The following is a 17,832-nucleotide window of genomic DNA, read 5'->3' on the forward strand; positions in this document are numbered from 1 at the left end:
GAAAGAAAGAAAGAAAGAAAGAAAGAAAGAAAGAAAAGGCATCCAAAATAAAACAATGGGAGTGAGGGGAAGGTGGTTATAATCCCTCAGTGTGGGCTAGGAAAGGTATTTCAGTTCTTCCTGGGTGTATTTTGAGTTCTCTGTTAGAGAACTCTACTTCCCAGAGATACAGGGAAATTAAAACTGGCATACACACACACACACACACACACACACGGTATATATATATATATATATGTATATATATATATATATATACATATATATATGGTATTGAATAAAGGAGAAAAGGACTACAGTGAAGCTTATATCTATATATATTTAAAAAAGAAAAAAGCATATGCATGAAAAAGTTTAAGTTTTACTATGGAATATGTTGTATTAAACATCTAGTTGAAATGATAAGAAGGTTAAAACAAAACAAAACAACAACAACAAAAAACACCAAGAGTCATTAGAAAGAATTAAAAAGAGAGAGAGAGAGAGAAAAGTTGTATCTAAGCAATATACAGTCTGTGGGACAATACCAGGAGTTTGATATACTGCTTTACCCTGGTGTCCAGGTTTTACAGTTTTATGGGGACCCTGTGGTGGTTGTCCTCTTATTCTTTCAGCTTGTCTTCTGGGAGAGGGGCCTGCTGCATTGTTTTTCAGTCAATCCTGCTTGGGCAGAGTTGCCCTGCCCACTATCAAGGGGCTGGGCTCCATGGAAATCTGTTTTTCGGGCTTTCTTAAATCTGGAGGCTTTTGTTCTCTGGCAGTTTTTTGTACCTTTTTGTGGGTCAGAGCAAAGTAAACTGTCCACACCCTGACTTTGGCCTCAGAGAGAAACCACACAGTCTGTTCCTCTCTGAATCTTCCACAACACACAGACTCCCCCTCTAGAAGCACCACTGAATACCACAGCCTCCCACAGGCGATGAGCATCCCCAGCAACCCTCCCAATTGTCGACTGAGGTCCCCACTTGTCTCTACGCCTCTGTGGACCAAAACTGTGAGCAATACTTGTCCAGGCAAGCCCAGCCCTGGTGACTGCTGCTCCTGGGACTGTGGCCTCCAATCCAAGCTGGGTCCTCTTAGGCATGGGTGGGCAGCCGCTGCAGCCAGTCCCGGGACCATGAGCTTAGGTCCGCACCTGTGGTCAACCAGTCCCAGCAATTATCCCTTAAGCCCCTTTGTTCTGTTTGAATACTGTTATTAGTCCCTTCCCTCTCATAGCCACCAGTCTCCAAGTTATCGCTGGTCCCCAAGTGCAGGGCACTTTCCCTTTGGGGTATTACTTTACAATGGCTGGCTTCTGGTAGCTCCCTCCCCCTTCTGTTTATCCTCCAGTACCTGTCTGTGCAATCCCAACTATGTCTTTTGCCTCTTAACATGATCCTCTGCCCCCATAGAGATCCAGATGTGTATAATCTTAAATCTCAGGCTGATTTCATGTGGTATTCAGAGTACCCTGGTAGATATCTAGCTAAATTCAGGGGGCTGGTTGAAATGGAGTCCTCTACTCCTCTGCCATCTTGATGGAACCAGGCATTACTTTTTTTAGACAGACATTACTTTAATGTCAAATAGACAATAGGAAATATGTTAAATTGTACATCTCTTTATTTCTTATAATACTCACTCAGCTTTTGGTACTGCACTCAAAATTAGCTGTGACAGTCTCTCTAAAAACATCATGTGTTCTTCTAAGCCTGTAAAAAAAGATTGCTTATTATTTGAAAAAGAAATAACAGTTATTTCAATTCTATTAAATCTGTAAAAAAATAAATCTGTATAGCTTAAAGAATCATTACTTTATAATTTATAAAAACTTTCAATTGAAAATTACCCATTGTTGCTGCTACCTGGGCCTTGAACTGGAAATGGAAAATATTAAATATAGCAAATATCCTTTACTTTGGTACATCTAAGCAGCAGTTATTAATGAAAATGACAGACCTGCAAAGAAAGAAGAAAAATTAGAAATTCATTTATTCCATCAACAAATAGTATTGAATAACTACTGTATGTTAAGCAAAACATCAGGCAGTGAGAATACAAAAATGAACAAAAGGCAACATGCTGTCAGTTCTCATGGAGCTTAAAGTCCATCAGGAAAGATGAATATTAATGGATAATTACATAAACAGTGGAAAATTACAAATGTGTCAAAGTCAAAGAGAATAGAGGAAGCTTCCCTAAGTAATGCTTGAGCTGATTTTTGAAAAATGAAACAAGAATTAATTAAACAAATGAGTAGGGAAGAGTAGCATTCCAGGCAGAGGGCATATCCAAACACTATGTACAAAAGTCTTAGAGCATGAAGGAATGTGGGTGGTACTAGATCCAAAATAGAAGCCAGCAAGGCTGAAATGGAGAGGGTGATGGAAAAGCTAGCTGTGCTACAGGGTTCCAGAAAGAGAAGAGCATGCAGAGCCTTTGAGGGCACGTTTTCATCTTAAAATCCACTAATGGATTTTAAGCAGGTAGTGTTATGATGGCTTTACATTTTGAAAGATTACTCTGGCTATAGTAATATATAGTAATATGGAGAGAAGAGATAGGATAGGAACAAATTTCCTGTTACTGGAGCAGAGAGAAAAACCATTGTTTAGAAGGGTAATGATCATAATTTGATGTAATACAGTTTGTTGGTAGTTTGGGCACTTATAGATATTAAATATTTAGAAGGTAAGTTTGCCATAATTTGGTAATGGATCTGATATGGATGGAGAAGAGGGGAGATTGAGGGTTGTCAAGGATGATTCTTAGGATTCTACCTGATGCAGCAGGATGAAGGACTAGGACATTCCCATGGCAGGAAACCTTGGAACAAGCCCACATTTCAGGGAAAGATCATGAAATCAAATTTGTGGCAAGTCTGAGTTTGACTTGATTTCAAGACCTATTATAGGATAGGTAACAAGAGTTATTAAATATACAGATTTATGGAACACCTAGGTGGCTCAGTCGGTTAAGCAACTGCCTTTGGCTCAGTTCATGATCCCAGGACCCCATTGGGATCTTTGCTCAGCAGGGAACATGCTTCTCCCTCTGCCTGCTGTTCCCCCTGCTTGTGCTCTCCCCTCTTCTCTCTCTCTCCCTCTCTGACATAATAAATAAATAAAAACTTTAAAAAATATATATAGGTGGGGTGCCTGAGTGACTCAGTCATTGGGCATGTGCCTTTGGCTCAGGTCATGACCCCAGGGTCATGGGATCGAGACCCCGCATTGGGCTCCCTGCTCAGCGGGAAGCCTGCTTCTCCCTCTCCCACTCCCCCTGCTTATGTTCACTCTCTCGCTGTGTCTCTCTCTGTCAAATAAATAAATAAAATCTTAAAAAAATAAAAATGAAATATATATATAGGTCTAGAGGTCAAACACAAGGTCTGGGCTAGACCTGAATATGTGAGTAATTTTAATATTATTGCAAACAAGTCCATTGACATAGATAAGCTTGCTTGGACAAAGAGACACAGTATCATGGAAGAAAAAAGGACTAAAAATCCAGTTATGTAGATCACTAATACACAATAAATGCCAAGAGAGAAGAGGAAGCATCTGCAAAGGTACCTGAGAAAGAACTGTCAAAGAGGCAGAAGAGAATGAACTTGAGCATTCTGTCAGAAAAACCAAATATTGAGACATTCCTCAAATACGTCATACAGTGTCTTAGGGCAATGAAACTTGATAGATAGATGAATAGATAAGAGATAGATGATTAGATAGATAAATAGATAGATATTCACATTATATGACAGTAAGGAAAACATAATGGTGAGGCACACAATGATTTTAAATATTAAAATAACAATGCAAGGAAGTTTATAACTATAAAAACGAACAAGCTTATAGAAAGAAGACATTACCGTGGGTTGGAATGGAACGTTTAGGAAACACTTAATGAAGACAGGGGCAAAAGTACGGTTTCTCACTTACCCAGTCATTCTACCTTTTGTCAAATACATAGAGCATCTACTCCTCACCAACCTTTATACTTGCTGCAACATATGAAAATACGCCTAAAACATGACCCTTACAATCTGGTAATGGTTTAAAGAGAATTAAATAAAAAAGTATAATGTGCTGAGTGATCCAGCAGAAATGTACAAGAAGCTATCAGCAAATTGAAAGAGTTCTTCAATCAGCTGGAGGGGTCCTCTATTCTGAGGTTTTAGGGACATATTGAAAAGATGTGCAAGAATTACGGAAGCATTTTGGAGAAGGTAAAGATAAAGAGGATCACATTTCAGACAGCAAAATAGCACTGGTTTAATGCACAGAGATATGAAACTACATGACAAGTTTGGTTCCACAGACTGTTCTATATGGTATAAAACAGAATAACTTGATTGGAAATGAGACAGGAAAAGTAGGTGTAGCCCAGATTATAAGGGACTTTTGCCCAGGAAAGAAGTTTAGAGAATTTCCTGCAAACTGTCTGCCATCTGATTCATGCAATCTTCCACCTCACTAACCTCACATTAGCCATATTGTCTTTCTTCAGTTCTCCAAATTGTACCAAGCTCAAACAGAAAAGATGAGTCAGTGAGAACTGAGTAAACAGGAAAAAATTAACCCCAAGTATCTTATAGAAGGAAGAGCTCCAGAAACGGTAGGGTCTTTTGAATGAAATAAGATGAAACAAGGTAATTCATAGATTCCCAGATGTTACACAGTGCCCTTAATGTCTCAGGAAAGTTTTTATGGTACTCCTAGGACAAAATAAATACCTTATAGTTTATTTATTAAATAGATAGCTCCAAATGAATTAATAAGTCCTAACAAAATCATTTGAAAATAGAATATACATAAATTGAAAGAAGTAACACTTTTAAATTAAATAACAACAATCACTGATGAGACATGTTGGACACTATACAACTTTTCAACAAGAGCCATCGTGGTAGAATAAAACCTTTCTCAATTTGACAGTAAGGGGCTCCGCAGCCTGACTGTCTACTCTCCTGTCACACAGCCTACAGGAAACTCCTTATGAAATTTCACTCTGAATTCATGCCCCACTTAACATTTACACAGAATTTATATCACTATGTGCAGTTCTTTCTTATTTAAGGGAGAGGCACATTAGGGAAAATAAAGCCAATTACTCATCATAATAACCATTAAATATGTGTAAATTTAAAAACTAGAATCATTAGACTTTGGGGGGTATTAAGAAGAAGCCAGATGAATAAACATGATTCAAGGACAGAATAGTTCAAATTAGCTTTCCAATAATTACAATATTATCTAATGCAACAATAACAAACTGCTACAGAAAAAAAAAAAATGCTTGGGGCATCTGGGTGACTCAGTGGGTTAAGCCTCTGCCTTCATCTCAGATCATGATCTCAGGGTACCAGGAGCAAGCCCTGCATTGGGCTCTCTGCTGAGCAGGGAGCCTGCTTCCCACTCTCTCTCTGCCTGCCTCTCTGCCTATTTGTGATCTCTCTCTCTGTCAGATAAATAAATAAAAACCTTTAAAAAATGCTCATAAAAATTTAAATGCTCATAAATGCTTATAAAATTTTTAAATATAATTTCAGGAAAAAATCATGTGCAGAAAAACAAAATAGACATGTTGATATCTTAAGCTGGAAATATAAAATCCAGGAAATTTTTTTAAAGATTTATTTATTTATTTAGAGACGTAGAGAGCACTAGTGGGGGGGGGGGAGGGAGAGGGATAAGCAAACTTCCCACTCAGTGGGGAGTCCAATGTGGGGCTCCATCCCAGGACCCTGAGATCATGATATAAGCTGAAGTCAGACACTTAACCAACTGAGGCACCCCCAGAAAATTCAGAAGACAGAAGAAAAAAACAAGGAGATGGAAAATAGAAAAAATACCAAGAAACACAAAGGATAGATTTAAAAGTTTTAAGATCATCCCATAGTAATTCCAGATGGAGAAAACTAAGATTCTAAAATGAGTGGAGATAAAAATAACCAAAGATATAACTTTAAAGTCATACAATAATATGGAACCACAGTTAAAGTACACATTTTTAGACTGAAAAGTTCTTCCAAGTACTAAGAAGAAATAATGACAAAAGAGAAACACACACTTAGAAATAGCAACTTTAAATTGCAGAGCTCCAAGAGCAAAGAGAAAGATGGTGATATACTATGAAGAAATGTAAGTCAGAGAGTCCATAAGTAAAGTGGTTAAAGGCATAAGCATTATTGGCAGAATGCCCAGATTTTAATCCTAGTTCTGACACATACTATAGTTTTATAATATTAGGCAAGTTATTTACTTTCCCTATATCAGTCTACTTATCTATGAAACTGAGACAGACAATAATGTTACTTTCCTCTGTTTGTGTTTTTTAGCTAATAAAATGTATGACCTGATGTATACAAATTGATGAATATAGCACGTGACACACAGCACTGAATAAAACAAGGAGCATCACTGGATGTTTTGATAAAAGAAAGCAATATTTGCAAAGTTCCCAGGGGAAAATATTTTGAACTTAGAACTCCATATCTAGTCATTCAATCCATTAAGAGGGCAGAAAGAGAGTATCACCAAACATTCAAGAAGTCAGAAATTTCACCAACCACCTAAATGATAATTTTATTTAAGGAGATAATACAGAAAATTGGGGGACGGGGAAGGGGGAAGCCATAAAGAAAAATAGGAGGATCCATGATACTTTGAATTTAGAAAAGTATCCATTTCAAACAGCAGTCTTTTTTTTTTAATGATATTATTTATTTATTTGACAGACAGAGATTACAAGTAGGCAGAGAAGCAGGCAGAGAGAGAGGAGGAAGCAGGCTCCCTGCCGAGCAGAGAGCCCGATGGGGGGCTTGATCCCAGGACCCTGGGATCATGACCTGAGCCGAAGGCAGAGGTTTTAACCCACTGAGCCACCCAGGTGACCCTCAAATAGCAGTCTTAATGATAACTACATTTCCAAAGCAAACATATAGATTGCCTCTACAATAAATAACATAATAAGTAATGTTGTAACTTGTTTACTTGGCCCTCCGTTTGTGATTCAAATAGAAATAAATCACAAGAATTAGAGTTTTAAAATACTGTAAACTATGATAAACCCTGACAGCATAAAAATAATGTAATAACAAAATAGGGAGGTTCAGAAAGGGATGAATAGTAGAAAAAGAAGAGGATATATTTGGTTCTTTGTTTTTCATAGAAGAGAGTCCAGGGATTGTATCCAAAGATAATATACCAAAAATTAAGGGTTTCTGGAATCAAGAAGTTAAATTGCTTTTCTTATATAGGCACTGAACCAATGGGATACCAAATAATATAAATGGGAGAATTTCATTTATATTTATATTATAACTAATGAATTAATAGATCTTGCTATTTTGAGATGATAGCACAACAAAAATATAGGCAAATATCTACTTCCATATAGAACTATACCATTATTGAAATACTCTAACCAAAAAAATATTTTAACCTGAATTTGATCAAAACTCCAGTAGCAACAATTAATTGACAAGACATTTATAAGCTAGAAGAACCTATTAAATAGCACCAGGAAGACTAGGACACTCTCTACAAGACCGAAAAGGGAAAGGGAAAGGGAAAGGGAAGGAGAAAGAGAAAGAGAAAGGGAAGGGAACGGAAGGGAAGGGACCCCAATTTATTAATAAATAAATTATGAGAGGATAAGAGATTAGAACAAACTTAAAAACATATCGTCTAATCATAGTAGTGCCAGAACCCTATTTTGGATTCTGATTTAAACACTCTTTAATAGGAAGAAGAGAAGGGTAAAAAAGAGAAATCATAGATTATTGGAATAGATAAAAGTCCAATCCAGAGAATAAGGCCCAGGGAATGATGGAACCATTTGATGGAAAAACTCTAGTTCCTGAAACACTGTCTGGAGAAGAGCTGACCAGCAACAGACAGAATCCTAGATGGTCTTCAAGACACCAGCAAGAAAACAGGGAACCTCAACCTTCTAGGTGCAAGGAATTGGATTTTTCCAACAATCTGAATGAGCACCCAAAGCCTGGACAAGATGTCAGCCTCAGCAGACACATTCATTTCAGTCTGGTGAGATGCTGAGTAAAAGGATTCAGTTAATCAGTGCCTGGATTTCTGATTCATGGAAACTTATTAAATTTATATTGACTTATGCGACTAAATTTGTGGTAACTGGTTATGCAGCAGTAGAAAACTAATGCGTGCCCCTTGACCATGAATACATTAATTGTTTTTAAGAAATAAATTATTATTGTATGAAACCACTGAAATGTAGGGATACATAGGAATCACCTGTGAGATATTAAGATGCAGATTCTGATTCCGCAAGTTTATAATTGGGCATCAGGTTCTGCGTGGAGTAGGAAGTTGCTTGCTGCTGTCCACGTCTAGATTTTATTGTTTGTGCTCAGATCTGACCTCTCTTAGTTTCTCCTCAAGGCCCCAGATCCCCTGCGCCCTTTCTTTCAAGAGGATCCCTTAAATGCCTGAATACTTGGCGCTCTCCTTCAGACTTTAGACCCTGGCGCTCCTAACCAGCGTCCCTTCCCACTCTCTCTCCCCAGGCTTTGCCTCCCGAGGCCAACAAAAAGACCTGTCCGGCACCGTGTGGGGGTTCCTGGTGGCGCCTGCAGCGCCCCGCACCATGAGCACCGCGTGCCCAGAGCGACTCTGGGCCTCCTCCCGCTCAGACCGGAGAGCTTGACCCCCCTGCGGGGCATCTCCATTTCAAGTCTCTCCCTTAGTTACACCTGTCATCTAGGAGCCGGCTCCGCAGGCCCCATCCCAACCCTCCCCCCCCCCCCCCCCCATCCCAGCTGGGTCCTGCGTTGGAGCACCTGCCACTCCCCACACCTCCTCCCCCTGGAGTCCGGCCCCCACCTGCTGCGTCTGAGGAGCGCTGACAGGGGCTGGCCGCCCGCCGGCAGGGAAGAAGTGACAGAGAGAGGACGAACCTGGAGCCGGAGTGTAAGTTGGACACATTGCCTGAACTTGGGCTTCTGTCTAGAGGAGCCTGCGCAGCCAGTCTTTTATAACCTGGAAGGGAGTTTCGGTTTCATTTCTCCTCTCAGGGATGGGTAAGTTTCATTTTCCTTCAGGAAATATGTAAGAAGACAGTTTCCAGAAAAGTGAATTTTAGCATCCTTCTCTTCAATCTGAACCTTAAGAGATAGCAAAAACAATAATAAAGGCTTTGGAATTTATACATAAAATAGAGGAAACACGAATCTGAGAGCTCTAAACATAAATTCGAGAAGCAGCTGTTTAGAAATAGATGAACTGTAACAGTGTGGAATCTGAAGTTCTCCCGTGAGAGGTGAAGACTTGCAGTTCCATCTTTATGCAGAAACAAAAAACAGAAACCGTATGGAAGAATACATGAACTCCCGAGTTTCCATTATGAGAAGCAAATGATTACTGTTATGTGTGAACTATATTTGGAGATTTCCTGGGCCAAAAACACCATTAAAAATTAAATGAAAATGCAACATGCTCACTTTTATTTCTGCCTTAATGTTATTTCCACAAAATTTCTGCCTAGTGATATCTGCAGTTTGGGTTTTAACACTAGCCTCTTTTTCTTTTAAGCCTTTTGGTGTGCTTAATTTCAATGTGCAAATATACTGGAATTTAGGAGGAGGCGAGTGGAGGTGGCGGTGGATTTGGGTAATCTTAGCAACAATAGGAAGCCACAACTGCTTTGTCTGCAAGGAGAGTAAAGAGCAGATGTGTGGGCACTGTTCCACAGAGAAAACAGAGAACAGAAAGAGCAGTGAATGACATATTTTCTGGTCATAAATTGGAGAGTCAAGTTGTTAAAGAAAAAGGTTGGGATAGAGAGGGTGAACATTTCTCACATCCATCAGGTGTCCATTCATTCATTCACTTATTTGCAAATTTGTGATGTGTTTGTTGACAATGAAACTGAGAAAGAAAATTTAAAAGTTTGGAACTTGATACATGACTGGTCTAAAGTTATACTATATTCATATCTGTCCTTCACTAACATCTCTAATAATAGTAATACCCCTCTTTCCTCCTGCCAAGAAGTCAGTGTTCTAATTCCTGCAACCTGTGAACATATTAAATTCTCTAGCAAAAGTTACTCTGCGGACTAAACTAAATAAAGGATTGTGAGCTGAGGAATTACGCAGAATAACTCTGGTGGGCTCAAAGCATCCTTAAAAGAGGGAGGTATGACTTTAACTTTGTGAAGCTGATTTTGGACTTCTGACCTTCAGAACTGTAAGAGAATAAATTGTGTTGTGTCAGGCCACTGAGTTTATTGTAATCTGTTACAGTACCAATAGGAAAATGATACACTACTGTAAACTCATAAGAAACTGATGAAAGAAAGAAAGAAAGAAAGAAAGAAAGAAAGAAAGAAAGAAAGGAAGGAAGGAAGGGGAGGGGAGGAAAGAAGGGAAAGGAAAAAGGGAAGGGAAGGGAAGAGAAGCGTGGGGAAGGGAAAGAAGGAAGGAAGGAAAGGAGGGAAAGAAAGAAAACATCTGATTTGCTAGGAGCAGAAATAATGGATTTTGTTTAAAGAGGCAGCATTAACTGAGGAGTCTACTGTGTGCTAAGCAATATGCTAGTATCTTTATATTTATACTTACATTAATTCTCACAATTTCATGAGCTCTGTGCTATTATTTTTGTCATTTTATAGATGAAATAAATAAGGCTTAGAGAGATAACACAGCTAGTAAATGGTGCCAACATTGAAAATCTGGTCTAACCCAAAGGTCTACCCTATATTCTTCTCTATTAAATGATCTCAGACAAATTCACATTCTGCAGCCTTGCACTAATAGACAAATAATTTCATTTTGCTTTCTGTTTTGGTTAAATTATTGAGATAAGATTTTTAGTGTGTATAATACTTTACGATTTTTTTATTGACTTTAAATTTACCAAGTGAGAACTCAATAAATCACGACCCAATCATTTTCAGTATTTCCCCCCTGTGTATTTAAACAACACACAAAAACTCCAGTTTTCCTTTTCAACTTTAACAACCTACTGCCACCTACTCCCATGCACACCCTGGACTTTGTCCAGAATCTTAATCATCACAAACAGAATCACAAACTACATTTCTAACTTTCAGACCCCTCCCTTTTATTTCCTGCATTTAAACTTCTTGGGACTCCTGAATTCTTGTCTTACCAGGATGACCCTGTAAGTAAACACTTCAGTTTTCCCTTAATTAATATGTACAGCTGCTTGAGCTTATTTAGTTTCCCCTACACTTGTGCCTGCAACTGAATAATCTGGAAAAACTCAAAAATTTATTTGTTTGTCTCTGGATACGGAGGAAAATGACCAAGTTTGTACCCCATCAAACTATTCACAAACACAGCCAGTGCACTTTACTTTTACCCCCAAGGCTTTTGTATATTTTACAATGATGGTTACAATCCTACATACAATCCTATATTCTCCTCAAGTTCTTTCTAATGACAGGGTATCTCTTTTTTCAATTATCTCTCAGGGATAACTCCACACACCACCCCAGCTTAGAGTCTGAGAAGAATACACCAGGCACCGCCCATAGCCAACATAATTTACCCTCTATGATCTGGATTCGGTTCCCTCCTCAAGCATCTCAGTCCATTTTTCTTCAGACTGATGTATCCACAACTTCACCAGGTGACTAAAATGCACCATTCATTCCACTAATAGACTCAGGTCTATTTTAAAATAATAACAAAGATAATCTCCGGCTCTGTCTCATACCTCCTCTTTTTGGCACAGTACCCGTTAGTGATCTACACTTTAGTGGTCTATACTTCTTCCCACGTTCCCAAATCCTCAGGCCCCTTTAGTCCAGAAAAGATGAAATTGCTCTGTCAAAGATCACCAATGATGATCCAATTATTGAGAAATCTAAACCTAAAAAAATGCTTATTTAGTCCATGATCCATTTACTTCTCTCTCTCCCTCTCTCTCTCTCTCTCTGAAATACTGGAAAGATTTTTAACCAATCTCTGTTTTCCAAAGAGCCTCTTTTCTTTTAGTTTACAGTATTCTTTTTCAAATCTATTTCTCTTCCTACCTTCCCTATCAAAATTGGTGGAATTATCTCCTAACAACTGTTCAAGTGAGAAGCCTGGGAATCATTGCTGCATCTTCACCTTCCTCAAATCTTAGTGAACTGGAACTCTGCTAACATTTACAGAATCTGAGATCTCCTCTCGCTCTTATCTTCCAAAGGCTAGAGTAAGCAACACCATTTCTCATCTGGGTAACTGGAAGAACCTATTTCCTTCCTGATTCTAGTCTGTCCCTCTGTTAAATAATTTTTTTTGGCTGGGGCATCTGAGTGGCTCAGTCAGTTAAGCATCTGACTCTTGATTTTGGCTCAGGTCATGATCTCAGGGTCTTGAGCTCAAGCCCCACATCAGGTTCTGTGCTGAGCATTGAGTCTGCTTGAGACTCTCTCTCTCCCTTTCACTTTGCTCCTCTGCCATAGTCTCTCTCTCAAATTAAAAAAAAAAAAAATCTTTAAAAAAATAAATAAATAAAATAAAATTATTTTGCTGGCTGACAAGAAAGTGGAACTGTTAGGTAAATTTAGCTAATTTGGCTGATAGAGGAACTAGCCAAGTGGGGAACCCTTCTCACCAGATATGGCCCAGAGAGAGGAGATATGCCTGGCTGGAGGAACTCATGTAGCCCTGGGAGGTACAAAGAAGTCAAGATAGTGATGAGGCTCAGGACATGAAACCCAAAGATATGGCACCTTGGCATACTGAATATATTAGCTGAAAGAGCTGAGAAGCACAGTTGAAACAAGATCACTCTGACCTCCCCCACAACCTTCTTCCCTGAAAGCAGGAGACAGATCTCCTGTGAAAGGTATTTCCCCCATCTCCCAGTACCAGGAAGAAAGAAGATACAGTTATTATCAAACACAAGAAATTTAGGGCCAGAAAGGCTGTATAAACTAACTTTTTACTTTTTCACCATTTCTTACCCATAGCCCAAACACCTTCAACTTGTCAATTCTTGACACATTTATTGTTGGTTTGTCTAGAAGGTATAAAAACTTCCTGCTCTGGTCACTCCTTTGAGTCTCTATTCTCTTGTGAAGGTTTCCATGTACATGTAAAAATTCAGTAAGATTTGTATGCTTTTCTCCTATTAATCTGTCTTATGTCAATTTAATTCTTAAGCCCAGCCAGAGACCCAAAGAGGGTAAAAGAGAATTTTTCTTCCCCTACACGGGCACAAGATAATCTAGGCCTTACAATAAAATGCCTTGACATCAATTTAAGCTGTGGTGATGACTGAGACTTTAAGGAAGAGAAGAAATTCCTCCCAGGAAGCAAAGTAGGTAACTGACTGACCATGAGGGAGAAAACCAAATGGAGAGGTGATCACTGAAAACATAAATTTTAGAGGTGCCCCTCTTTATGGTCATCAAAGACAGCTGAGGAATCTGTGTGGCACTGATGGAGGAAGTGGATGTCCCCAGGAGGTATGAATTTAGTTTAATAAATGCCTGTGGCCATGGATCCCCCTGGGAAATCCATTTGCCAATGTTTAATTAAATAAAAGCTCTTGGAAGAATTCACTGGACTTCTGAATGAAATCAATTAAATTGACTGCAGAGGGCACATAAGGAAGGTAGAAGTTCCAACAGATGCTTTTTTAAAGAGCCCAGCACTATGCTTTCTAATAAGTGAAATGAGTCTTTAGTCACTATCAGTAATGACTGGAACTCCAAATGTATAATGAATATTGAGGTATTGTAGTGTGGCTTTAATGTATGCAGAGATACCTGTTACATTAATTTATATTTTGGGTATCTGTGAAGCAAGAGATTTCCAGAGTTCTTTATCAAAGGGAGAAACTCCTAGGCCACAACCCAAGAATATGTAAAAATGTATAGATGGACCAATTAATGCTCTGAGCATCCATGATGAGATAACCATCTAAAGTTTGGTCAAATAGGCTAACCCTTGGGTATTCTCCTTTAGCAGGGACAACTTAGTTAAGATATGGGAAAGCAGCAGCATTCCACTGAGCTCCATCACATACAGTGATGGAGTCCATCTGTAAAACCTACAAATTTCCAATTCTGTTTACTCAGTTTTGTTCTCCAGGTAGCCAGAGTGTCTGGGAGAGAGGTGACCTCCTCCAACACAATGGCATCTGGCAAGGGACTAAGAAAAAGAGATAAGGAAGACTTGTACAAGTGGGATGTGCCAGAAAGCCCATGTTTGGCTCCATCCTATAGCAGGGAGGCCTTGGTTGCAATTCCAAGTTTGTGAGGTATTGCTTCCATGACCCAAAGTATAATGGGCAATTGAGTACATAAGGTCATATGCTCTGGGTCTATAAAAGTCTCTATTTCCAGGAGATCCCAGTGCGTGGCCAGTAAATGCCACTCTAATAGTATATAGTACAGAGCTAGGGAAGGGTAGTATTTTGTAGCAGAAGTTCATGGGCAATTCATGGACCTCATAGGTGGTCCAAAGACTCTGGGAGTTATAAGAGGAGGTTGTTAAAGCATTTACAGTAGGGAGTCTCTGAAGACACTTATGGGGTGCCTCCTGATTTCAGTTTAGATAGGTTTCAAAACAATTGTTGGAGGGGACCCCATTTAAGGTGGACTGACTTGCAAGTTAAAGTATCGGTAAGATTTAAAAAACAAAGTAGAATATGCTGCATCCAGACCCCTCCAAAAAATAAAAGTTTTTAGACTTGTATTTATATTGTGGGTGCTATGAGGGATAATAGCTGGGTCATGACATTGCCTGAGATAGAGCAGCCCTCAAAGCTCACAAAATAATTTTCAAGAATGTCATCTGTGTGTCAGGACCTTGCACTATGTGTGGAGCAATGGCCCATCCCCATTTTTGTAAGCCACATTGCTAGTATTTGTATGTCCTGAATAAACATATAAATGAATAAATAAAATGAATAAACATATAAAATAAATAAATAAATAAATTTAATAAATTAAACTAAATAAATAAATAAATCTCCCCATAGCTGTACATAGATAAGATCTAGCCTTCAAAGACCATGTGCAATGTCAAGGCTGCTGAGGTACCCCTGGATACCCTGGTAGAGAGTATTGTGACTAAGAGACTTTTGAAATAGGCACTGAACAGAACATAATTAACTATTTCTATAATGCCAAGTTATTTAGTGGCTGTTGATTGGATGGAAGGAGTAATTTTAACAATACTGAGTATTGATTATGAAGGCCTTAATGAGGAGGACCTTAATGCTGTGGACCTCACTAAGGTTGTGGTAATCCACTGTGAGGAGCCATTCCTTCTTTTCAAGTTTAGGAATATGCCAAACTAGGCTGTTACATGGAGAAACAGTGAGAATGATCATTCCTTCATTCCTTAAGTCACATATAATTATGTCTTATGCTTAAATTCCTGAAAATTATTTGTCAAAGGTATAACAGTTAATACTATATTGTTTTGTTTTTAATTTTTTTCTCTGATAATGATGTGATTATTGTTTCTGAAGCTTATCTGACATGTGACATTTTAAGGAATTTCAATATTATTTTCCCAGATAAAATAGATTATTTTTAACATCAATGTTGTTGCATGCTTTCTTAAAATCATAATGCCAGCATCTTTCATTACAAAGAGAATTCATTCTCTACAAAATTTGTTTAGGTTTGAATTGTGTGATCATACTTTCAATATTAAATTTACAAATCATAAATAAACATATGGTATTAATAAATTCATATGTATGCCTATGGAAAAGCATCATGTCAACAATAATTTATTTGCTTCTTTATCCTGTGGAAATAAAACATTCCAACAAAACCAGAGACACAGGTATGAAATTAAAACGAGCTTACTGGATCTGTGATATTTCTTTTTAACACCTGTTGATGAGTCAATGAGAGGAAACACTGGGTGCTAAAGATAGGCCAGCTCTGTAGAAATTCTTTCCCAAAATAGTGCTGAGCAAATTGTTAGTTCTACAGAAGCAGACAATGAAAAGACCTCAGGATTTTGTGTGGCAGAGCAACTGTCTTCAATGATTGGAATTTTTTTAATACTTAATTCCTTCTTTGGTCCAACAGCTGACTTCCTCCTTTACCATGCTTTTCCTTCCTTTCTGTTTTCCCAAGGAGTGACAGCCACATTCTTTTACATTAGAATTTCTTTGGTAAACAGCTCCAGAAATTGTTATACAGCTGTCCCTAGTTGTCTGGCAGAGACAATTCCACTTGTGAGTTTGACATTTCCTTACTAAGTATCTCCATGAGGCATGTACAATGCAAATTTTAAGAGAAAATGAAGGCTATCAGTTTTTATTTAGATCAGATAAGTTTGAAAGCCATTTTTAAATATCCAGTTACTGTGATAGTTGTGCCTTTCTCCTCTAGTGAAGAAAAAAATTAAAAAGCCTCATTCAGGGGCGCCTGGGTGGCTCAGTGGGTTAAGCCGCTGCCTTCGGCTCAGGTCATGATCTCGGAGTCCTGGGATCGAGCCCCACATCAGGCTCTCTGCTCAGCAGGGAGCCTGCTTCCTCCTCTCTCTCTGCCTGCCTCTCTGCCTGCTTGTGATCTCTCTGTCAAATAAATAAATAAAATCTTTAAAAATAAAAAAATAAAAAAATAAAAAAAAAAATTTAAAAAAGCCTCATTCAGTCAAGTTTTTTGTTTCTCTTTATATCAACTCAATTTAAAACATTAAAATCTTCAGTCATAAAAAGGTCTACATTTTTTAATCATGTGCTCACATTGTAAGTACATATGATTTTCTTCTATTTTCCATTAGTATTCTATGAGTTTTTTCTACGCTATTACAAACACTTCAAAAATATCACTTCCTATAACCACTTTAAAATTCCATGAGTTTATTTAGCCATTCCATAAATTAGGGATTTAGGTTGTCACCCATTTTTGCCATTATAAATAATGCTTAGATAAACATGATATCATATAGGTCCTCAAAATAGAGTAAGATGGGGTGAATCAAAAGATAAAAACTTTTTAAAGTGGGAGCACTTAAAGTGTGTGAAAGCTGATCTATTTATAGAAGGACCTAAAGATTTGCAATTCCACAGACAAAGCTGGCATAGAGTAGAGGACACTTTCTTTCAGGGGTTTAAAATCAATAAGGGTCATTTTTAATGTTCTAGATGAAAACATACTAAATTCACGTGAACTTATTTCCCCCTCTATAATCCAGTTCCCCCAGACTTTCTAGTGATTCATCTGCTGTCTTCTGGATTTGTGTCACTAGGTGGAAGCTTTTCTGGTTTAGTTTTTATGAACAAAGTGGGGAATGGGAAGGTAGACTTTATCTGTGCCTTAGACATTCTTTCAACCCTGTTTTCAGCTCCTATCTCATTCCCACATATATCCATAGTTTGCCAAAATTAAAAGTATTTACAAAGAAGTGCCTGGTGCCTTCGATTTCTGGATTTCTCTGGGGTTCCATAGACAATTCATTTGCTTCTCATCAGCATCTCTTTGCACAGGGCTTTAAGTTTTTCCCTTCTCTTCTCTCTGATTGGTTGATTAATCAGCTGACTGATGTTCTGCTCTCTAATTTAATTAGACCACTGCTTCATCTGTTTATCATTTCCAACAATTTTGTTGGTTTCTGGAATCTTCTACTATCTCCTACTTCCAACTTTATCCTTATAGGTTTGTATTACTATATGTGGGGAGTTCAGGAGGGAAAATCATGTGTTCAACCAGCCAAGCTCACCATGAAACTACTTTACATAAGAAATTCAATCACCTAGATGTCCATCAACAATGAATGGATAAAGAAGATGTGATACACACACACACACACACACACACACACACACAATGAAATACTATGCAACCATAAAAAAAAACAAAATCTTGCCATTTGCAAGG

The 17,832-nt window shown here is 38.2% G+C and overlaps 1 protein-coding gene across 2 annotated transcripts in view; it reads right to left on the reverse strand.

Annotated features, from left to right (window-relative positions):
• Positions 1-8,964, reverse strand: part of DDX60 (DExD/H-box helicase 60) — a 114,490-nt gene extending 105,526 nt beyond the window's left edge. The window contains exons 1-3 of one of the 2 annotated variants that reach the window (XM_032855454.1): positions 8,918-8,964; positions 1,832-1,941; positions 1,625-1,694 (exon numbers count right to left, since the gene is read on the reverse strand). In XM_032855454.1, the coding sequence (XP_032711345.1) occupies positions 1,625-1,694; positions 1,832-1,835 (74 nt within the window). In that variant the 5' untranslated portion in view covers positions 1,836-1,941; positions 8,918-8,964. Of the gene's footprint in view, positions 1-1,624; positions 1,695-1,831; positions 1,942-8,843 lie in introns of both variants that reach the window. The other variant, XM_032855453.1, reaches the window with a different exon arrangement.
• Between the last annotated feature and the right edge of the window lie 8,868 nt (positions 8,965-17,832).

The sequence above is a fragment of the Lontra canadensis genome, unplaced genomic scaffold (assembly GCF_010015895.1).
Source record: "Lontra canadensis isolate GAN:19392208 unplaced genomic scaffold, GSC_riverotter_1.0 scaffold10, whole genome shotgun sequence".
In the NCBI taxonomy this organism is placed as follows: Eukaryota; Metazoa; Chordata; class Mammalia; order Carnivora; family Mustelidae; genus Lontra; species Lontra canadensis.